Genomic DNA, 23,105 nt, shown 5'->3' with positions numbered 1-23,105 from the left:
CTTGAACCATGGGGTGTTGCTGCATGCTCCAGGGCCCTCCTGCCACCCCATGGTGCTCCTCTACTGGCACATCCCTAATGTGATGAGGCGGGAACTGCTTTGCTTCTTCTTTACTTGTAAAACTTACTGGTAAAGTGCAGGGTTCTGGTTGTGGGAGCTTGGACTGAGGATGAACTCCTGGGTTTGTTAATAATCTGCAGTTACGAGGCTGTGCCAGTGCCAGCACCAAATACTCTCCTGCCCTGGCTCGAGCGAGTGTGGTCAAGTGTAGAGGGCTCTGATCACCGAGTGTTCTCAGAAATACCCCCTTGAAAATGGAAAAAGTTTGATTTTTCTGGGTGCTGCCTCCTGTGCAGGTCACTGCTATTGCAAAGCTGGAGGAGCCAGGCACACTGGTTCCCCCAGCTGCCTTCCTCCCTGGGTTGGTGCTGTAGGGCAGGGCCCTGGTAGCCTGTGGGCAGCTGGCCCTTGCTGGTGCCCAGGGGTTCAAGCCTTGTGGAGCCATGCATGCTGGTGGCAGAACTGAGGGGCTGGGTCCGTGTGCAGGATCTGGGAGCAAGCGGAAGGGCACTGTGGGGCAGGACCTACTGCCCCATGGGGCCACCCTGCCACTGCCTCGGTAGCCATGGACTGATGAACATGAGTAGGCCTGTGTCTGCTCAGGCCCTCTCAGATGACTCTGAGATGGGGACCACCCTCTTCCCCCCACCCTGCCCACTGCCTCCAAAGTCTCTGGCCACAGCTTTTTGGGACAAAGGACCAGAATTTGGGAGAGCAGGAAGAAAAAGCCACCCTCACAGGTTTGTGATTGTCTCTTAAAAAGATTTATTCTCTCTCCTTGCCCAAATGTACAAAGGCAAGAAGAGTACAGTTTGTATATATATATATTTATATATATATATATATAAAAAAAACAAGGAACTTGGTAATAATGTACACTTTACAGAAGGGCAGAATGAGGAAGACTGAAATGAAACCCAACACAGTAACGCCAACAGAAACAAGCTATAAACACCAACGGATTGATGCCCTGGCCGGCCGCCTGCGGGGCCCGGTGGGCAGGGGATGGGAGGGGGCACCCCACAGGCAGGGGACCCTACGGGCAGGGGAGCTGCACTGCTGCGGGGGTGGGGTGCCAGTCTTGCAGGCAAGAACTGACAAGGAAAACCCAGAAAATGTTAAAACCTCAAACCTATTCTGCATAAACAGTTTTTTCACTTAACACCTAAAGGGAGACTCAACTGGGACCCAACTGGGAAGGCAGGGAGCAGCCCCCCTGACCCCCCCTTCAGCTACCAGCAAAGCCTGCAGTGCCACCCTGCCCAGCCCAGACACCCTCTACACCCCTGGAGCAGTGCCTGGAGCCAGGCTCTGCTGGATGAGCCAAGGCTGGAGGCAGGCACAGCTGGTGGGCAGGACACTGCTCCCTGTATGGGCCGCAGTGCTCCCCCATCACTCTGGTCCCCAGCCCTGTGGCTGTGAGTGGCTCTGTCATGGGCGTGGGCTTGGCATCACCTACCCTGTCCCCAAGGAGCGTGCTGGGCCACGTGGCCCCGTCTCCTTGTGAAGAGAATGAAGTGTGGAAGAAAAAGGAATCGGACAATAAGCACAGGCTGGGGCCATTGTGCTGCCAGCTCCCAAACCAGGGCAGAGACCAGTAAGCACCTCTTTTCCAACTGGGTAAAGTGGGATGGGGGAGGGTGGGGAACAGGGAAAGAAAACAAAACCCAAAACAACAGGTTTCAAACAATTGCTTTTTACAGTATGTACAGAGCCTGGCAGGCAGAGCATCCCAGTACAGCAGCCCCTCGGGGCTGGGTGCAACACAGACGGACACAACCGAGACCGATGGCCCCCTGTGCCCCCTGCCAGGCAGTGAAGAGGGAGCTGGGGTGGCCCAGCTGCTGCAGGGCCGAGGTAGAACATCGGCCTGGGGGGAGCCACACTGGGGCTGGGGGAGCAGAGGAACAGAAAGCCCCTGTTCACAGGTGCTGTTGAGCAGCCGGGAGCAGGGACCAGCTTGCTCCAGAGCCTGGTGGCCTGAGCCCCGAGGAGGGGACCAGCATGGCCCCCTGTGCCTCTGGCAGAGCCTGAGCATGCATGGGCCCCACTCGCACTGCCCAAAGCAGAAGATGGATGTGAAGGGGAGCTGCAGCCCTTACCCCCCCACCCAAGTGGGATGTGCTGGTCTGGGGGCTGGGGAGCACTTGCTGGGGTGGAGGGCAGAGGAAAGGCTGGGGGGCATTGAAGAGTCTCAGCTCAGAAACCAACTCGGAAGCCACAGGATGAGCTCCAGGCAGGTCTGGGCTGTGCAAGGCACTGGGGAAGGGACAGTGGCAGCCAGCTGGGTGATGGGTACAACCCCCACCTCTGTGCCCAGCTGTCCCCAGCCCTGCTGAGCCCCAGCCACCCAGGGGCAGGGGGGGTGGCACACAGATGCTGCCAGGGCAAAGAGCAGCCCCCAACTCCCCCAACCCACTGCTCCAGCCACAGGCCACATGCTGGCTGCTCCTGCTGGCGCCGGCACGGAGCAGCAGGTGCTGTGGGGTGCAGGATCAGCCGTGGGACTGGCAGAGGGTACACCCCACATGCAGCACACCCCCATGCCACAAGGCCAACTCTGGCCAGGCTGACACCCACACCCAGGCTCAGACCAGCTGCCCCGGCCCCAACACCCGCCTTGGCTCCACATGAGCCAGCTCTTCGTTTCCTGAGACTGCAACTCCACGGCAGGCTCAGCCCCTGAGCCCCAGCGAGGAGCAGGAGGAGGTAGTGCTCCTGCTGCCCCGTCCTGTGGCACTCAGCCCCATCATGAAGCAGCAGTTCGCAGAGACATGGCAGGGTCCCAAATCCATTGAGAAACCTCAGTGCTTCTGTTTCCTCTTCATACGCACCAGGCAGGCGAGTCACCTCCATCCCGAGGCCGGTGCCCAGTACAATAAATATTTACGCAGGTACCAGCTCGCCCACTCACTGAAGGGGAGGGTATAGAGGGGGGAGTCACGTGTGTGTCCAACGGCGGGGAGAAGACAGAATCTGCCTTGGATCACGGCAGGCACGTCAAGCAGAACAATTAACACCATTCAACTGATGTCTAAAGGAGTCTCCAGCGCTTCCCCATGTGAGCCAGTCACATGTCTTGTACAGCCCAGGCGTCCGGTGCATCACGTCCTGCCACGACCCAAGGTCAAGTCAGCTCCTGCTGCTGGCAGCCCCACAAGCCCCGGGGTGACAGGCAAACCCCAAACCCTCTACCCTCAACACCCGCCGTGCACCCCGCCTGGCCCCCTCCACCCCGACCTGGCTGCCTACAGGCAAAGCAGGGTGGCCGTGCTGGTGCCACAGGAGAGCTGCAGGAGAGCCTTACCGTTCTCACCTCCGGGGAGGTGGGTATAGGGAGGGAGCGGAGCCTTGCTGACTGGCAACAATGGCTGTGGAGGAGAGACCTGCAGGGGAGAAGTGGTGTCAGGAGCTGGCAACCTGGGCACCTAGCCATGCTGGAGGAGCTGGAAAGCACCAGATCCAGCCAAAGCAAAGCTCAGGAGAAGGGCTCACGCTGCCCACAGGTGGCTACAGCTCCTTCCAGCTCCCCCAAGCCATGCCCACGGCCCCAGCTGGGGGCTGGGCATGGGTCAGCTCTCACCTGTTGCATAGGGCAGGTTGTACTGTGCCGGCAGCAGCGAGTACCCGAGGTGGTGGTGGTGATGGTGAGTTGAGAGCAGGCGCTGAGACGGCGAGGTGCGGGGCCGGTCGGTGCTCCTCTCTCCCCCGCCAGCTCCTCCAACGCTGCTACAGCTCCCACTGCCTCCCACCACCCCACAGCCACTGCGGTCCCGCTCCTGAGATGTCTTCTCACTTATCTGGAGAGGAGAAAGCAAATGCATACTGAGGAACACTACCAGCTAGCCCAAGGTACATGGCAGCATCGGACCTATGCTGGGCACTGAAGGCTGCTCCATCGGGGTGACATTCCCCCCGCCATTGCCCAAAACCTCCCCACACCACCGCTGGGAGATGATGGGAAGGCCAGTAACCAGCCCAAAAGCAGTGGGGAGGATGCAGGTCCTGTTTGAGGGCAGCTCTTTCCTCACTGTGGCAAAGTTCCATCTCCCAGCTCAGCCCAGGAGGAGCTCATGCCCCTACACTGCCATGGGATGGAGACAGCCCCTATATCCCACCCACCAGCTCCAGGGCTGAGGACAAGTGTCACCCGGTTGCTGCAGGGCCTGAAGGAGCCCTGGTGCTTCTCTGGGCCAGCCTGCCCACAGGTTGGGCCTGTCCATCCCAAAGGGCCTGTGATGGGATTACTCCATGGCCCCGCGTCTCACACAGCAGCAGGAACAGCAAAAACCCATAGCAGGCAGAGTTGCTCCAGGCTGGTTATAGGATCCAGGGACCGTCCCGAAGCTCATGCACAGAGCTGGGCAAAGCCAGCACCTCCCTGACCCTCACCGTGGGCGATTTGCTCTTGTAGTGGCTGGCGTGCTGCTGCAGGATATCCAGCGCCTTGGACTCCGAGCTGGATTTACAGCTCACACTGGGGCTGGCTCGGGACTTGTCACTATCGTCACTCCCAGACGCCTTGCTCCCGTACGGGGAGAAGGAATAGCTGGAGGGTAGGTATGATCCTGGTGGGGAGAAAAAAAGCAGTCAGGGCATGAGGAGTCTTCAGGCAGCACTGTGGGAGCACAGAGCCCACAGCCACCCCTCCTCGGGGAGCAGGGACAGCCTGGGAAGGGATGTCCCCAAGAAGACCCCAGCTCTCTACCTGGGTAATTCTGCATCATGACGGTGGGCATGGCCCGGTAGCTGGGGTGGTTGGGGTCATATGACTGGCTGTAGGAGTAGCCGTGCATGTAGGGGATGTAGGACTGATGCTGCGTGAGGGGTGAAGACACCGGGACGTGGACACTGGGTCTGGGGTCCTTCCCCACCATGCGAGCCTCCTCGGTGGGGGTCAGTTTGCACTCGGAGCTGGTGCTCTCCTTCCCGTCCTCCTTGGATGCAGCTTCTTTGCTTCGATTTCTTTCTTCCTTCAACTTTCGGTCCCTCTCCTCTTTCCACCGCTCGTCCTCCGTCTTGATGTCCGAGTACTTTGCTGGGTACACGTAGGTCCACATCCGGGGCTCGGCTTCCTGCAAAAACCAGCCAACCATCAGAGCAGCTGCCTCCCCCCAGCCCTGCCTGTCCCAAACCCAGGCTGGATGCAGAGGAGACCAGCGAACCCAACTCCCCTTCCTCAAGCTCTCCTTGGCCCGTCCAAGGCCTCCCAGCCCCATCCTTTTGCTGACCTCAAGGACACCTCACGGAGTCCCATCACAAACAGAGGACAACACGTGTTCTCTGAGGCAACAGCCCAGCAAACTCCTGCAGCGAAGCCATGGTAAGGGGCTTCCTCCAAGAGAAAGCCTGCTGGTGGGCAGGGCCAAGGGGGCAGTAGGGGGGCATTACCTGTCTGTACCAGAGCACAGGGTCCACCTCCGCTTGCCGGCCACACTCAGAGCCAGCCTTTGTCTCGGTGGTCTCCTTCCCAAGGTGGCTGGCCTCGCTCAGCTTCACCTTGAGCCCCTCAGAGACTTGGCTGCCCGACAGCTTGGATGAGTCCTCCAGCTTGGGGATGATGACAGATTTGGCCATGTCGGGACCTCCCTGCTCCTTGGCCTTGCTAAGCCCTGACTTGACAAGGTCCGTGAGGCTCGGGGCTTTGGTTAGCGTCGGGGGCATGGGCGGCTTCTGCTTCCACTCCTCTTTGAGCGCTGCCTCCCTCTCCTTCAAGCCCAGCTCCGCCTTCTTCTCCAGCCCTCGCTGCTGCTGCTGCTCCAGGCTCTGCCGCTGCTTCTGCTGCTCCTCATACTGCTGGCGGTAGGCAGGGTTGGTGCTCAGCAGGTGAGCGTGGTAGCCCTGCTCGTTGTAGCCATAGGGGGGCACGTAGGCATACTGGTTGTAGTAGAGGGACTGCATGTACATGTTGGGGCGCTGCTGTATGACTGAGGGCTGCTGGCTAGAGCCACCAAGCTCTGCCTTCTTCTCTTCGCAGCCTTCACTCTTCACCTTCACCTCCGGGTTCTCCTGCTCCTCATCCTTCTTCAGCTTCAGGGCCTGTGTCTCAGCTGTGGCCTGGCTGCTGGGGTTCAAGGGCCCCGGGCTTGCCTGGGGGTAGCCAGGGGAATAGTAAGTTTCAAAGCCTTGGTAATAGGGAGAGTCTTTGCTCTGTGGTTGCGGGGGGAAAAGCGCTTTTTTGGTGCCTTCCTTAACCAGCTGCTCTGGATCCTTTGCCTTCACACTCTCCAGCTTGCCCTCCCCATCCTCCCCAGCATCAGAGATGTCAGAGTAGGCTGGGCTGTTGGTCTTCACTGAGCTCGCCTCTGCGCCATTCTGGGTGACAACGTGCAACGGCGTCATGGGTTGGCCTGGGTTGGTGTTCTCCAGCCTGCTGGCACCACCGATGGAGGGGCTTGGGGCATTGTCTGTGAAGCTGTAGATTTTATCTGCCTCGGCCTTGATGCTGGCGAGCCGGCTCTGGTGGGTGTCAGACGAGCCATTCAGCAGCCCCTCGCCTTTCATCCCCAGGTCACTGGATTCCCCCCGGAATGGGCTCTTGCCTTCCTCTGCTCTACAAGCTTTGCCAGGAGTCAAAGGGGTTTCTACCTCCTTGGTCTCCTTCTTTTTCTTGTCCTTCTTCTTCTTCTCCTTGGAAGGGGTGAGGGCAGGGTTGACCGCAAAGGGCTCTCCCATCACTGTAGGCTTGGGCTGGATGGGTTTGAGCTGAGGGCTGTGGGGCACGGTCTGGACCACGGTGGTGGCAAGGCCCGTGGAGGAACTGGGGCTGGCTGTGGTGAGGGTGGCTGTCTGGAAGGTGTAAATCGGCTGGGGGGGGATGGCTGGTGCAATGGGTCTGGCAGACTTCAAGCTTTTAGAGGGGATCTTCTCTGGCTTAGCACCGGATGCCTTCTTTGACTTGTCTTTATCAACGCATCGCTTCTCCAGAGAGTCAAAGCCATCGTTACTCGTCTCATCGGCCACCGAGGGACCATCCTCAGAGCCATCATTGGACAGGGCACCAGGGTCAGTGTCTCCTTCCCCACCCAGCTTCTTCTTACAGGGGACCTTGGTGCTGAACTTGCTGGACGGGGAGGGACTGTGGGGCTCCATCAAGCGCACCTTGGGGGTGGCCGAGCGAGCCGGTGAGAGTGAGCCCTTCTGAGAGACGGCAGCACCATTACAGCTCCCAACGTCCGCATGCAGGGAGGGCTCCTCGCCATACTCGCTGTCCACATCCGCCTCCAGCTTGCTGTCATCATCTGTGTGCGCGTGGGCCTGGTGGTACTTCAGGCCATTGATGTGCTTGTATTTCTTGTTACAGTTCGGGTGCGGACAGTCAATGAGGATGGGAGAAGGGCAGTTTCGGTCAAGGACAGCTGGCTCCACCTTGACTGTGGCGGGTGGCACAGCTGCCGAGCCCATCGAGTTCGTGCGGATGCGTTTGCTGCCCTTGGAGTCCTCTGAGCTGGAGTTCAGCTCCATGTCGGAGAGGGGTTTGCTCTTCCGCTTGGTGACAGACGAGGGACTGGCCTTCACGTCTTCCGCCGTGCCGCCGGGCGGCGTGCGGTGGTCTGAGGAGTTCTGGCTTCCCCGGCGCCCTTTGCTGTTGGCTCCCGCCCGTGTCTTGCTGCTGTTGCTGGTCCCTTTGCTGTCCGAGGCAGCAGCGGTCTCGCTGACAGGTGTGTTGCTGTTGGGGCGCATGCGTTTGCCCCTGCCCCGGCCATTGCGCATCTCCAGGTCACTGGTGGGAGAGTCGCAGAACCTGCCAGGAGGACAAGGAGGTTTTAATGGAGAGACAGCAGTGCCGGGCTGCGCTGTCTCCACTTTGTGGAGACCCCCTTCTTACTGTCACTATCGATCCTGCAGACTCATCCCCTCCCTGCCACTGACCAGTAAAGAGGAACCGGAGAGGTCCACTGGTAAATGCTCAACCATCTCCAGTCTCCAGGACAAGGGAGCCTGTGACCGCAAGGGCAAAGAGCCATGGGAGCAGCTTGGCTGGGCAAGGAGCAGATGCCAGCTCCCAGGGCAGCCCCACAGGCACAGGGCAGCCCATGCTGGGGGCCATGGGGGCCGTACACAGCTGGGTTTGCCCTCTGCGCCCAGGTGAAGGGGGCTGCGACAGCGCAGCCAGACCCTACTGCCCACTCACCGGGGAGGTGCCCAGTCATGCTGCGTGCAGTCCAGAAGTGTCCCCACATACGTCTTGTTCCTCCAGGTGACGTTGACCACCAGCATACCTGTAAGGTGAGGGGAGAGGGTCAGATGGGGCCAGGTGCCTCGCCCTTCCCTGGGCACCAGGGCAAAGGGGGATCCACCCCTTGAGACAGACTGGAGAAAGGGCTCAGCTCTAGGGCTGGAGGAAGGCAGGCAAGGGGTCCTGGGCTCTGGGCAAGGTGAGACCCCAGGCTCTGGACTGGAGGGGCACCAAGACAGGAGCTGGGGACCCCCAGCTCATCCCCGCTCTCTGCATGACTCTGGCTGGCATCCACCCAGCCTCTCCTTGAGCTGCTCGGTGCTCTTCCCTGTTTTCACGGCGATGCTAAAACCAGCGACCCCCAAAAGGGCAGCAGGATTTGGAGGGGCCTGAAGACCCATGTTGGCTCCACATGCTCAGGCAGAGTAGGGAAGGTGATCTCTGGGGAACGAGGCCTGGGAACTCCCCAGGGGAGATACAGACAGCCCCCAGCAAGCCTGTGGACGCCAGTGCAGAGCTGCAGACTCCTCTGCAGACAGCAGGGTTAAGACCCTGCTGTGCACAGCTGTGCACCCCTCGGCTCTCCAGGAAAGGCTGTTACTGCCACTAGATGGCAAGCTGAGCCCAGCAGCCCCACGCAGGCCACCACCCCTGGCAGGAAAACCCTACTTTGGGGGAACGATCCCGGTCTCCCCAGCTTTGCTTTGCTCCTGCACCCCCCAGGACACCCATCAGCCCTGAATCTCTGCCTGAAGAACCAGCTATGGGGCCACACCTCCTCCCATCATGGAGCAAAGGCACTGGGCCTTCAGAAAATCTGGTCGTTCCAGCTTTTTCATGCCAAATCAAGAGAAGCAGCCTGGGTCACAGCCGCACCAAGGACACGGACCCCCAGCATCTCTTCTTGGAGGTGGAGGGGTCTTTTGCAGCATTTCTCAGCTTTGTGGATATTTCCTCCCAGCCATGGGCCGCTCTGGTTACTGCTGAACTCATCTGACTGGGAAGTGGAGTCCGTTGCGCTGAGCACATCTGTCCGAGCAAGGTAAAACTCGGGCAATAGGAAAGTCATTTGCAAGGGCTGATGAGCATTGCAAGATATACAGTCACGCAGCCCCAGGAGATGGATGGAGCCGAGGGAGCCCAGAACAGCTGTGCCTGAAGCACGTTTATAAATCTCAGCCCATATCCCCTGTTGTGCTGTGCCAGCAGCCAGCTGCAGGCTTCGAGAGGGATGATATACAGAGCTGGGTCTCCCTTCAGAAAGAGAAATGAAATGCAGGTCTTCTCTTTCTCCTCCTGGAAAACGTTGGGTGCTCCAGAAGGAGCATGCCACAGGAAGACATGGTGCCAGCACACAGCCAAGACCTTCAGCTGGCTCATCCTGGTGAGCAGGAGCAGCTGGGTCCTGCCTACAGAGAAAGGTGCTGGGGACCTGCCTTGGATACAACCAGGATGTGATGCTGGAGGCAGCACAGGGTAGAAACAAGCAGCAAAACCAACTGCTGGGAGCCCACAGCCCTGTGCAGGGAGAGATCAATGGGAAAGAGGGGGATGCTGATCCCAGGCATCCCAAGGCAGGCATGCGGAAGGTGGTCTTCTACCTCTGTTCCTCCTAATGCACCTTTTTTTGACAGGCAGAAGCCTGTCCCCCCTTTCCTGAGAAGCCAGAGAAGCTGCTGGCTGCATATCCTGTGCCCCAAGCCAAACCCACCATCCCCAGGACACCTCCGTGGAGCTGCCATGGGATGCTCCCAGGAGCTGCAGAAGGATCAAGCAGCTGCTGAGAGACCAGCAGCCCTAACTCAGAGTGCAGCTCTCCCAGCCACAGGGCTCAGAGGGGCAGCTCCAGCTCCCCCCGTCCTCCCTGCTGCACAGCCAGCGCCAGTTCAATCCCCCTTTGAAGCTGGCAAAGACCATGTGTGCCACTGGAAGTTAACTGCACAAGCCACCAGCGTCTCTTGTGCATCCCAGGGCCAGCATGTGACATTAGAAAGGACATGCTGGCTTTTTGTCTTTTCCTCGCCAGCACGATCACAGGAGAGGAGTGAAAGATGGAAGGGTGAAGCGAGCCAGCACACAGCTGTCCCTCCCTTCCCTGTTGGAGCATCAGCCCTCCAACACACACCAGCCTATATTTAACCCGCTGCAACCAATCATACCAAATCCCCTCCTAATCCTCCAACAATAACCCAGGACAATTTAAACCCCAGGGATAGATCCTAAGCAGCTTTTTTCACCCGCCGTGTCCACCTCCTGCAGCTGGATGATGAGCAGACATGGGCAGGGCAAGGGCAGGCAAGGAGGAGGCAATGCCCTGTGTCCCTGAGGCTGGAGATGCTCGTGCACAAAGAGCCAGCAGCGATGCTCTTGCAGGGGAGGAATCCCACTCAGGTAACTGCGGTCCCACCTGATTTCACAGGAAGGTGACACCTTTGAAGCTCTTAAGCAATTAATACCACCCAAATCTGGGTGCAAACCGCTCAGCATCCTGGCCACCAAGTGTTCCTGTCATACCCCAGCATGAAAAATTAACGGTGGGTTGACAGTGTCAGGCTGCCATCTAGGAAGGCAACATAAAACATAATCCTGTAAAAATGGAGAGAGATGAAGGGAACAGAAGGACGCAAAAAAGCACCACCTGGTCCTTGTATGGTCCACGCATGAGTGCTCTGTAGCAGCAGAGCTGATGCTCCGTAGGTGTGCACAGCTGGTGGGGACATGGGGACAGACGAGGACAACGCTGCACAAAGCCCTCCATCCCAACGCAGCCCTGAATTAGACCAGACTAAGCCTTTCCAGTGGATAGTCCCAGCTAGGATGCTGCTCTCCCATGTTAAAATGCAGGTGGTGTCTGCTTGCAGACCAGCACCATGGGCCCCAGGAGCCGCTGTGTCAGGAGGAAATGTGCACCAGGTCCCCCTTTGTGAAGATTAAGCCCTCAAGCCTGATATCTCCCAACCCTGCTGATAAACCAGTGTGCCGGCACCTGCAGCGATCAGGGATGCTCTCAGAGTCATGCACGGCCAGTTCATCATGTGGCTCAGTATCACCCAGCCATGATCCTGCTGAGCTGTCCTCAAGCATCATGGGGACTGCTATACTGCTTGGAGAAGCATCCCCAGCCTTGAGGACAGCAAGGAGGTGTTGCCCCTGCAGTTGGAGAGGACAGCTCCCGAGAGCTCTGCTAGCTTTCACCAATTTTGGGGCGCAGGGGACCTCTGCAAGGCAATGGGAAGACAGGCGGTGGCATTTCCCACCCCAAGAAGAGGTAGTTTACCTGCAGGTCTATGAACCAGCTCAAATCTAGGGTCAGTGTAGCCACACATCCCATCTGCACCAGTGAACAGGAGCAGGGATCTATCTTGCACCAAACCTCAAGCAGCTGGAGGTGTTCTAGGTCCTTCTTCCACAAATTCCTCCTCCAGCTGCATCATCTTTGGGATGCCCTTCCTTCAATTCATTTCCTCTCCAGCGGCATCACTTGAAATGCTCCAGCTTTGCCATAAGCCCTGCTTGCATGCAGGGAGCCTGGCCTGACCTGCAGTGCCTAGACTTTAGGGCACAACGCCCAAAGGTGTTGCAGGGGCCATAATGCAACAGCTCTGGCTGCTGCTGCCAGGACAGCAGAGGACACCATGGCACAGGGGATGGCCAGCACAAGGGCCACCTCACCCAGCAAGAAGAGAGTTCACTCAGCAATTACTGTCACAGGCAAGAGAGACACGACTAGGGAAAATTAATTCCATTTACTGCCAACCAAATCAGAGTATGACAATGAGAAATAAAAACAAACACACCTACCCCATTGCTGTCCTTCCCAGGCTCAACTTCACTCCCAGTTTCTCCACCTCTGCCTCTGATCAGCACAAGGGGATGGGGAACGGGGGCTGCAGCTGGTTCACTGCACATTGTCTCTGCCACTCCATCCTCCTCAGGGGGAGGGTCCTCACACTCTGCCCCTGCCCCAGCCTGGGGTCCCTCCCATGGCAGACAGTCCTCCACGGACTTTTCCAACACGAGTCTTTCCCACAGGCTGCAGCTCTTCATGAACTGATCTGGCGTGGGTCCCTCCGTGGGGCACATCCCCCCAGGCCCCGCCGGCCCCAGCCTGGGCTCCTCCCCGCGGGACCACTGGCGCTGCCTCAGCGCTGCTGCCGGCGGGTCGCAGCCCCCTGCAGGCACCCACCTGCTCCGGCGTGGGACCCTCCCCGGGCTGTGGGTGGGGGTCTGCTCCACTGTTAACTGCCATGGGCTGAGGGCACAGCCAGCCTCTCGTGTGCTTCGCCACGGGCTGCTGGGGAATCTGCTCCAGCGCCTGGAGCCCGCCCTGCCTCCTGCACTGACCTGGGGGGCTGCAGGGCCGTCTGCTTCATTCTCACACCTCTCTCCCAGATGCTGCTGTGCAGCAATTTTTTACACCTTCTTAAATATGTTAACACAGAAGCACTACCACCGTGGCTGAGGATCTCAGCCTCAGCCAGCAGCAGGTGCATCTTGGAGCTGGCTCTGTCAGACATGGGGGCAGCTTCTGGTGTCCTCTTGGACAGAAGCCCCCCTTTACAAAACCCTCGCCACACAAACCCAATCCAGTCTCCCCGGCAGGGTCAGAGGCAGACAGGATCATTCCATTAAACCACATGGGGATGGATGCTCGGATGGTGAGTGGCTGTCCCCGGCTGTCTAATGCCCTGCTTTGCAAGGCACAGGAGGGCTATGAGAGGGGCTCCACATGCTGGAGCCTGGAAAAAGCAGCAGGGAAAACCTTCAACATGGATCACACCAAGGGACAAGGAGCCAGCAAGGGTGTGTTGGTGCATCCCAACAACCAAAGTGACAGTGGGAAGTCACACCACTTCTCACTGATCCCATGGGATCGGCATTTATTTCACCAGGACCTGCGAACACTGAGAACACTCACTGCTGTGCTCCTGCCCAAACCCAGCAATAAGTGTCCACCTTTGGTAACAGCGACAATGTGACTGTGACCAAGGACATCCTAAAATCATCCTGCAAGAGGATGGCCTGTTACCCTGTGACTCACTGGCCAGCACCCCCATGGGACTGGGGGCCACAGCTCTCTCTCCGTTGCCTGAAGCCCATCCAGAAGATACCTACAGGATTTTGGGGACCTTGGTGCCTCTCAAGGCTTGGCAGAGCAGACCACAGCACCAAGTCCCAACAGCCACCTGCAAGCAGCACAGACCTCCATCCTCATGCTCCTGGAGAGGGGAGGCAGAGGAATCTAAACCAATTTAGCTCCCAGGAAAGCGTGGCAGAGCAGCTCGCAGCTCGTGAGCCTCCTTGTAAACAAGTCCTTTAATCCAGGGCTCAGCAGCTAAAGCAGGGGCCCCAGCTGGTTATTACCTGGGGCAGCTGCAGACGCGCCTTAGGGAGATGGACGCAAGCAATAGTCCTGTCTGGAGCAGAACATTGCTCACCTACTGATAACACTGCCTCTGTACAAAGCTGACAGACGCTTCAAGAGCGATAAGCAGCGCATTAGCTCTCCTCCAGCTCCCCGCACTGTCAAGCCAGCAGATATGAGACAAAGTGGTGGTGCTGGGGGAGCGTAATAAAGCTCTGCTTTTCTATGCCAACACGCAAGCAGCCACCGTGCTTCGGTGGTTTGCAGCCTCCTCACCCACTGGCAAAACAGAAGGAGGGTGCGAGGCAGCAGCCCCAAACACCAGCAACCCTTGTGGCACCGGAGACAAGGTGCCCCATCACCAAGCAGCACCAGACGATGCTCCCAACCAGAGCAAGCTGCTGGATTCCGATCTGAAGATGAGAGCGGTCACAGCCACACTGTCACAGCTTTAGGAGGCTTTGGAGGAGCGCAGTGAGCCTGCATGTCGGGTCAGCAACCTTGGAGGGGATTTACAACCACTCGTTACTCTGGGAAATGCCATTAAAGGAAATGAGAAATCCATACTCCTGCTCCTCACCCTTGCTGCATCAGCCTTAAAAACTCTCTTGTTTCTGGGTTCAAGTACACACAGCTAAGACAACTGGACAGTGTACACAGGGGACGGTATAGCCCCTTCTGAAGCCCCAAAGCTCACCCATAAGCAGTGCAATCTTGGCACATCCTCCTTTTAAAACATTCCCAGAGGCAAAGAGCAACCACAGGTGCAACAGAAGGCTGCAGGTAACTGTGAGGCAGCACGTTCGATATGCAAAGCCATCAAGTTAGGGGTCAGGCTTTGTCCTCGCCCTCCAATCCTTCCCCATCCTCTCTCAATCCATTGCGTCTCTCTCCTGCTCCAAGCAATGACATGTCCATGCTGGCATCTGCAGACCCCAAGGATGCTCACACTGCACCATAACCCCAAAGAGATGTTTGCAAAGGGGCAATCCAAACAGCTGGGGCGCGCAAAGCTCGGCCATGGGTGACTTGCCGCCACCATCCCAGTGCAGAGCTGGAGGAAGTGATGTGGAGAGAGTTTGCTGCTGTTCTTTTGGTGCTGCTACACCATGATGCTTGTTGCTTGGACATTTTGCGGATCAGATGCCAGCTTGTTTCAGCTGTGAACAGCACTGGTGTGGCACTGGGACCCAGTCTGCTCACTGCGAGCAGAGGTGAGGAGGTGACATGCTCCAAGCCAGGTGACACCAGCTCCACTGAGGAGATCAAGCAGCTAAAAAGGCAGCCAACAGAGCAATGCTTTCCTGTGTAATTACATCAGTTAATAGTTCCTGCAGATCAAAATCACACCTAACAAAATTAGGGGAACTGCCAAGACAGTTGTTCCACACCAAAGGCATTTCAATAAAACACATCCCCGCAGACAACAGGCTTGGCAAAGGGACAGTGTCACCAGCACGGCCATGGGAGAGCGTGTACAACCAGTGTGCAGCACCAGCAAGACCAGACCTCGGCACAACACCAACCTGGAGCAGGAGCGGCACAGGTGGACCAAAAGCCAGGAGTCAAATGTTTGGTGGTGGGAGCCCAAGGGATGCCCTTGGTGGCAACTGTGGTCTTGCAGCAGGTTTTCTAGCGGTGGGAGAGGACGAAGCTGGTGTTCAGGGCAGGAGGGGCATCATGGTGCTCCCATTTCAGATATGTCAGCTCCAGCTTGTCCTTCCAAGGTCACTCCAGCACTGCCAGGCTTTGGCTTTAGGAGCCTTTCTCTCCACTCTTGCAGCCCCTTGGCCAACCCCAAAGCCATTTTCTACAAAAAGGGAGCTGCAGTTGATGAACTGCATTGCCTTCCTTTACTCAACCCCTTCTGGAGGCATTTGAGGCAGGCAGATGTCTCCAGCAAGCCCTGGGCTTCTTCAGGGTGAACAAGCTGGTAAATAGCAACTGCCTGAACCCAAATACACTTTTACTGGCGTGCACAGTGCAACACAGATCCCCTGGACTCAGGGGCACGTGCCATTTATACGCAGCTGGGAGACGAGCAGCTTGCATAAAGATCCAAGTCAGAGCAATTACTACGGGAGTCTAAGGGGCACATCTGACACAAATCCAATTTTCAAGGAGGCATCACACTGCTGAGAAGAGATGCCCATTCTCCTGAGAGGCTCAGTGGGAACCACTTGCAACGCTGCCTGGTAGTGGGGGGTTTGCCGAGTCCCAGAAGTGCCACAGCATCCCACCTGGGGAACCAGGACTTAAGTGGGAACAACCGTGAACCTGCATCTCCCTACGCCAATCACTCAGGGGATTCAAGAATATCACCCCTGGGGAGAAAGCAGCTGCTGTTGAGCCAACAAGGTCCTCTCCACCACTGGAGAGGAGGCTTAATACAAGCCAAGAGCTGCTCCTGCTGCCCTGGGGTCTTTCTGAGCAGTCCAGCGAGGCTGCAGCAACACACGGAGCAGGGGGAGAGACGGATCCCTCTGGCTGAGGGTGCTGAGATGCCCCTGGAGATCTTGGGGACAGCCTCCAGGCCCATAGGCATGCTCACACATGCAGAAAGCACCTTGTTGGGCTTTGCAGACATGCCCTTGCTGTAGCTTTTTCCCTTGGATGCTTTGGGAAAGGGTAGACATTCACTGCATCTCTATGCATTTCACAAGCTCCAGCTTTGGACAGCAGGTCCAGCATCACCCTTGACCCCCACGGGAAGGCAGGACAGAGATGCCAGGCAGGAAATAGGGACAGTTTCACCCTGACTTTTCACTTGAGAAAGAGATGCCACTACGACAGGAACCAGCATGTGCAGTAGACCTGAAGCAACCAAAGGCAACAGCAGGGCTCGTCTTCTACGGGGCTGGCCATAAAAGTCATCACGCCTGATGGTGGCAACCAAGCAGCAGCCAGTGGAGAGGGATCTTTGTGCAAGTTCATTGAATTACCACAGACTAAAAATAGCCAGGCTGTGGGAAATCGCAGGGTGCCTCCAAGGCACGCTCCGAAACGATGGCTGTGGAAGCTAGAGGTAATGCAGAAGGACAGGCAGACGGTCTGCACAGCTTCATGGTGGGGTAAGGAGCAGGAGAAAAGGGAGGGGAAACCAGAAACCACTTCCATGTCACTGCCTCTCAACCAGGAATTGGGGGCGGGGGGAGCATGGCAGGGAGGATGTTTGTGTGCTCTCTGCCTCAGGGATACTATGTTTATCCCACCCCACAACTGCCACATGGGCTCCTCTGCCCACCATCAGCCTCTTCTCCTGATTTCCACCCAAAAACCCCAAACCTCTACAAGGACGAAGCTCTCATCAGCTCTGCTGCTACCTGGGGGGGTCTCCAGTAGTCCTGGGATTTTCCAGTGAACACTGCAGCTCCAACGCTACTGGGCTGAGGGAAATGGCACACTGGTGGGGGGTTTAGCATGCAGCCCCAAAAGGGGGGTGGTGGTGCTGATGTTCCTCTGCACTGCTGCATGTCCCAACACTCAGCCCAGCCATACCTCTGTGTCCCCAGCTGCCTCTGTTTCCCCAGCTGAAGGTACTGCATCTTGTAGAGCAATAACGCTCCCTGCAGACACTGAACAAGCAGCACCAGTGCTCTGGTAGCTCAGCAGAACACCTTCCACGGGTTTCCTCTGGGGAGATCCCCCCAGCAGATCCCCCAGTCCTGGGGTGCACAGAGCAGGGCTCCTGAACGCTCCTGCTTTGTGTTCCCTATCCCCACCAGCAAGCCTAGCTTGAAGAAAATGATTCTTGGGCCAAATTTTATAACGTGTGGCATCCTTCTGCCTTACAGCAGCAAAAAAAATGCACTTACAGCTGCCTCAATCCTGATGGATTTTTTCCATATGGAACAAATGGTGAAGCAGAAAGGGTAGAGGAGTTTGGAGGTCCCCATTCCAAGCTAGCACATCTCAGTCTCCTCCGGCATGGTCCATGCACTCCTCTCTTCCCAAATAGCTCAAGTCATGACACTTTTCCCAATGGGAACAATTTCAGTGCTCACCACCCTCCACACTGGGGGCCACTGCAGTACTTGGTCCTGCATCAACCACAGTTTCAAAACCAGTTTCCCAGTAGGGAGAGAGGAAAGGCACACTGGGCCCACCACCACGTTCGCAAAGCATGGGACAAGAAGGGAATTCCCCCTGGTAGCAGCTCATGGGAATGCAGGTTTCAGTTCATCCTCCATCAGAGATAATAAAGACAGTCACTTTGAGAAGCAGCCAGGGAATAAAGGCCAACAGCTTCATTCTCTGCACACAACAGCAATGGAAGAGCAGGAGCAGATGTCCAAGAGGAGCTCTTGGGTACCTGGCCGAGATGAACCACCAGCTGGCCTCCACCACCACTGCTCGTTCTCCCCTTTGTGCTTCAGGGCTCTGTTTCTGCTTCCAGATCCCAGCTGAAGCCAGACACAAACATGAGGAGTTCATCCTGAGCCTCCCAAAGCAGAAAACTCCAGCATCCCAACAAGGCTGGAGGGAAGGCCACGTTCCAGCACTCGCCGTGGTCCACCGAGCCACCTATTCATCCCTGTGTTACTTGGCAGAACCCCAACAGCAACAAAAACCCATCAAAGGACCTGGGAAAGCAAACCAAGCTGTGCACAGATGAGATGAGCTCCAGCTGAAAAAAGATTCGATTGGCTTGGCAAGAGAGACAAGAGCCTGATCCCCTGCCGAGTCGATTTTGAAAGCTCCACTGGGGTTTTTTAATCCAGCAGGAGATTTCTGCCACCTCTCAGGGTTTGAGCATTTTTGTGACAGACCTGTGGGTTGCCAAGCAGAAACGAACTCAACTCCGTCAAGCTCCTATGCAGGCTGACATGGCCTTTCCTCTGGCACCTCCAGAACAAGTCGGCTCTTGTAGGAAGGCAGAAAAATGTCAGCTTAGATATTCGCCCACTGTCTGGGCAGGGGGATAACACAACGTGTTGGGCTGATGCAAGTTTTGGCCCATTACTCGCTTTGCTTGATGAAGTAAGGGCTGCTCCCACACAGCTCTTCTGTCCTGACCACCCAGATAGGGGGGGGAAAGCCTAGGACATGCCAACAAGCAACACAGCAGGGACATGGGAAGTAAAGGATTGCCATAACTCCAAAATTACATTGTGTGAGAGCTAAAAGCTCTCCGGTGTCACTTACCATCCTCTGTCTCTTGCCAGACGATGCCCTCCAGGTTCACGCTGGTCCCAGGCTCGCAGGGGCCCAGGCACTCGGGCTCAGTGGCCAGGGCCACATCGCAGGTGTTCACTCCCACTGAGCGTGTACGTACCATGATCTGCTCACAAGGCGACGAGATGTCGTTGTTGACGACTGGGACAAGGAGGTGCAAGGGCAACACCGCAGGTGTAGAGACCGGAGACTCCATCTGTGGGGAAGCAGAAACACAGCAGCTATGGTCAGGAATACAGGGAAGGAGAACAAGTATCAACAGGCATCTACAGTCTTGGAGAACCTCAAGCCCAGGGCTGCCACCTTCTCAGTGCTTGTGCCAGCAGGCAGTTCAAGTCCCACACCCCACCAGAGCACAAGGATCTCACAGGTCTCTCCCACCCTGGCATGCCCATACCCACGTAATCCTGAAGAGCAGGTACTTTGCAGTCATAGAGATCACACCCGCAAGTGCCTCCGCAGGAGATATCTGTGCTGCTTGAAAGAGCGTGTGCCAAGTTCCTTCCCTGACAGCTTCTGCCCATGTAATCATCCTTGGTGAGGATGCCTTTTGGCTATTACTTAGATGTTAACACAGTCAATAACTTTGGACCTGATGGCTCATTAGAAGAAAAAAAAATTACAGGCTTCTGCTCAACTGGCAGGACAGGACAAACGAGTAGCGGTCTCCCTCCAGCACCCATGAAAACCAGCATCCTCCTCCTCCTCCCAAATCTACCCTGTGACCACCTGGAGACACAGGCATACAGATCACATCCCTCATGTCTATGCAAGTATCCACTTCAGAGCCTGATCTGGCTGACAGCTGAGTCAACTGCACCAGCCATCGTTTGGTGGTGGGCTTGCAAAAGCCAACAAGCCACCATGCCAAGTGAAAACACAGCCAAGTCACCCTGCTGCGGACAAGCCAAGGTCCTCGGCCACTCTGCCACGCTAGCCGATTACCAGTGTTAGGAGAAGGATGGCTGGCAGGCTGCCTCTGCTGCTGGCCAAGGGAAGGGAAGGGTGGAGATCTCCCTGTCCTTTAGGGTTCATCAGCCAAAGCAGCCACAGTCAGTCATTCCCTCGCCTCGGCTCACAGGGATTTGCAGCAGTTTGGGGGCTAGCTGCTCATCCTCTGCTCAGACCTCCTCTTCTTTACAGTTTATGATCTTGATAAGATACTGAGCAAACCTCAAAAGAGAAGCAGACTGAGGAAACTAATCACATCATCAGTGAGTGATGACCTGGGTTTCTGTTTCAAGCAGGGGAAGATCCAGCACTATACTGCGAGATGTCCTCCTACGTCTCTGCTGAGGATAGATTATAACCCTGGAGAGGCTAACCTTGCTGGTCACCAAGAGTGGACACAGACACCAGCTCATGACCACTTCCAATCTCATTGCCGGATCTCTTTGGCCAATGCTGCTGACAGCCACCAAACAGGCAAGACTTGAGCTGGCATCCTGGTCCTGACCAGCTGCTAAGATTACCTGCTCCCTCTCTTGCTCATGCACCTCTATCCTTTAAGCAAGATAAATAACTCCAGCAGAAGCTTGCATGTCCGACCTCACCTCACAATACAGTGCCAGTGGCTGCAGCATCCCAGTGCCTCATCAGCTCGTGACCCCACAAAGCCTCTCCACATCCTCAACGACACAAACACTGTCCACAAGCAGAGAAGGTGCGAGAGGCAAATCTCTACACAGAAGAGCAGAGAGGAGGACATCACATCCACCCTTTGGCTTCTGCCTGCTCCCATCGGGGTGGCTGCAGGCAGAGGACATGAATGTGACCCCTGCAGAGAACTCAGATTTTCTGGCTCTGCCAGGGCAAGTGGATTTGCTTTTCCAGCAGAACACAAAGCACCTACTGCCTGTGTGCCTGCAGTCCTCTCCTTGTCCTCCTGCATCTGTCTTCTCTCTAGATAGCTTGCCAGCACACATCCACCCCCCTGAACATTAAAGATGGCCTGGAGGTCTCAAGCAGCAGTAGCTGGACTACAAGGCCTCTCTGCTGGCAGCACAGCTCATGCTCCACAGCTCTTTTTTCCATGCACTGCCTCCAACGTCCCACCGGCAGGACCAGTTTTCCCCCAGGAGCCCATCCCCAGCTCCTCATCACCACCTGCCTCTGAGGCTGCCCCATCTGATCCCATGGGATTTGAGATTTCAGTGGTTTTGACACAAAAAAAGCCCCATGAGCCTGCCAGAGAGGAGGGCTGCAGTCCCATGGACAAATCTCACCCCCAGCCTCCTCATCCTGCACATCCTTGCAGATCCAGAGCAAGAAAGATGCTCAAAGGAAGCGTGAGGGTCTTTTGCAGGGGCTCAAGGAAACAAACTGCTCCTCAATGCCATGTTTTGCAAACCAAAAGCAAGTCTCCAGCAATGAAACAGCCAGAGAGGAACCAGGCAGGGCTGCCCAACTTTGGTGAGCAGCAGCAAGAGCCCAGGCAGTGATGGGGAACACTTGCCCCCATCACCCCAGGAGCAGCAGCTGTGTGTGCCCACCGAGGACCTGTGGGTTTTGAAACCATTCAGCTTCCTTCCACTTTGCGACAGAAACCACAGAGCAACACAGGAGTGTTTAATTACAGTTCCAGCTCTGCTAATTATCGCCCGGTCACATTCGTAATCTGCATTATGCCATGGTGCATAATAAGCAGCTCGCTGAGATCTCTCTAATAAGCGAGGTGGCTTGATGAGATTTCATATTTCACCCTGCACTGGAACAAACAGAGCCTCATTTAGCAATCGCAGGGAGACAAGCAGCTCTCCTGCTCCCATGCCCAAAGCTCAAGAGCAAAATAAAAAAGCCCAGGGTGGCTCCCCAGGGGCAAGGGCAGGAACAGAGCCGCCTCGCTGGAACACATCTGAAAAAAGCTGAAAGCCACACCAGAGGGAGAGACAAATGGATCAATCCCTGAATTCACACACACACACCCCATCCCCCCAAGCGTCTTATCTCCCGGTGCCACATCTTTTCATCCTCCTGCTTTACTGAGCAAGGTCAGGAGATTCACCCGCTGGTGGCTGGAGGATGGCTGGGGGGAGCTGAGGCAGCCCTGGCTACCGTGGGGCAGCTCTGCTAGCCACCCTCACCCAGCTCCCTCTGCTGGGCTAGAAGCCGAGGGAGCTGCTGGCACCAGGGCCAGCGGGCAGCACTCACACCCTCGAGCAGTGGCTTTCGCGTCTCCTCCAGCTAGCACAGCTGAGCCAGCAGAGATCTTCAGCTCCCCAAAGCAAGCCCTGCATCCTCCTGGCTTCCAGCTCCAACGCATGCCACCCCCTGAGCAAACCACTTAATGCTTCTGGGCCCCAAATCCCCTTTGCAGAAGGAAAACTTATTTCTCTTTCCTAGCTGGGCAGGCTCGAAAATTAAATGCTGGCGAATGCAAATGCAGCCGCTACGTGCTCACTGCTGGAGGGAGCTGTTATGTCTCCAGCTGCCCCTCTGCAGGAGTTACGTGGGGTGAAGCTTCCCTGTACCGGCGCTGGCCGTCCACGTCTGCCTGCCGCTGCCTCCCCTGATGAAAGCCCTTTGTGTTTCTCGGAGGCTTTCCCATCACGAGGAACGTGCTTTCACCACCGCCAAGGACAGAAGTGGAACGGAGCCAAGCCCAGGCGGCGGCCAGCACAAGCACTGCTTGATAGGGAAAAAAGCAAATCCACCGAGAGTCCAGGGTGACGCGGCTGGCGCCACACGATGCTGGTGCTGAGGAAAGGGCTCTGGGTGGGTAATTAAAACCTACCCCCCATCACAGCCCTCAACTCAAAGGCAGGATGGGCTCCCACATGAAGGGAAGCACAGCAGTGGGTGCTGGCATGGGGACATGTACACAAAGCAGCTCCTGCCATCTTAGAGATGTGCCAGTGTGGTTTCGTTAACATCAGTCACCACTAAGGTGACTTCACAGCAGCAATTAGCTACCAGGAGAAAGGGGAGGGCACAACAGAAATAAAAACACCATAGTAATTTTGATGCCAACCCCTAAACCACCCAGAACACCCACCCATTTGAGTATTTTGGTTTGCTCCTAACAATCAAAGTCAACCAGGCAAGAAAAGTGCATTTTTTAGCATGAAAGCCAACAGGGATGCCAAAAACCCAGAGAAAAGCAACCATCAGATATTTGTGGTGCATCCAGGACAGGGATAGTGCGAACAACCACATGGTGGTACAGCACCAACAGAGCTGCACTCTGTTTGTCAGCAAGGACCTTGCAGTAGTCAGCATGAGACCACTGATGCATCTGAGATGGTGCTAGGCTTCCAGTGTATCCCACATTAGCAAGTTATGCAGCACGGTGGCCCATTTTTCCCATCTAGAAGGGTCCTTCAACTG

At 56.5% G+C, this 23,105-nt stretch overlaps 1 protein-coding gene across 1 annotated transcript in view; it reads right to left on the bottom strand.

The window, feature by feature from the left end:
- Nucleotides 1-1,740: 1,740 nt before the first annotated feature.
- Nucleotides 1,741-23,105, bottom strand: part of ZNF609 (zinc finger protein 609) — a 57,411-nt gene continuing 36,046 nt past the window's right edge. The window contains exons 2-9 of the mRNA XM_056344848.1: nucleotides 18,750-18,975; nucleotides 8,195-8,282; nucleotides 5,452-7,804; nucleotides 4,769-5,135; nucleotides 4,453-4,628; nucleotides 3,644-3,860; nucleotides 3,368-3,446; nucleotides 1,741-3,171 (exon numbers count right to left, since the gene is read on the bottom strand). Of these exons, the coding sequence (XP_056200823.1) occupies nucleotides 3,373-3,446; nucleotides 3,644-3,860; nucleotides 4,453-4,628; nucleotides 4,769-5,135; nucleotides 5,452-7,804; nucleotides 8,195-8,282; nucleotides 18,750-18,975 (3,501 nt within the window). The 3' untranslated portion in view covers nucleotides 1,741-3,171; nucleotides 3,368-3,372. The remainder of the gene's footprint in view (nucleotides 3,172-3,367; nucleotides 3,447-3,643; nucleotides 3,861-4,452; nucleotides 4,629-4,768; nucleotides 5,136-5,451; nucleotides 7,805-8,194; nucleotides 8,283-18,749; nucleotides 18,976-23,105) is intronic.

The sequence above is a fragment of the Falco biarmicus genome, chromosome 7 (assembly GCF_023638135.1).
Source record: "Falco biarmicus isolate bFalBia1 chromosome 7, bFalBia1.pri, whole genome shotgun sequence".
In the NCBI taxonomy this organism is placed as follows: Eukaryota; Metazoa; Chordata; class Aves; order Falconiformes; family Falconidae; genus Falco; species Falco biarmicus.
Note: the sequence above shows the minus strand (reverse complement) of the source record. Positions and strands in the feature narration are given on the sequence as shown.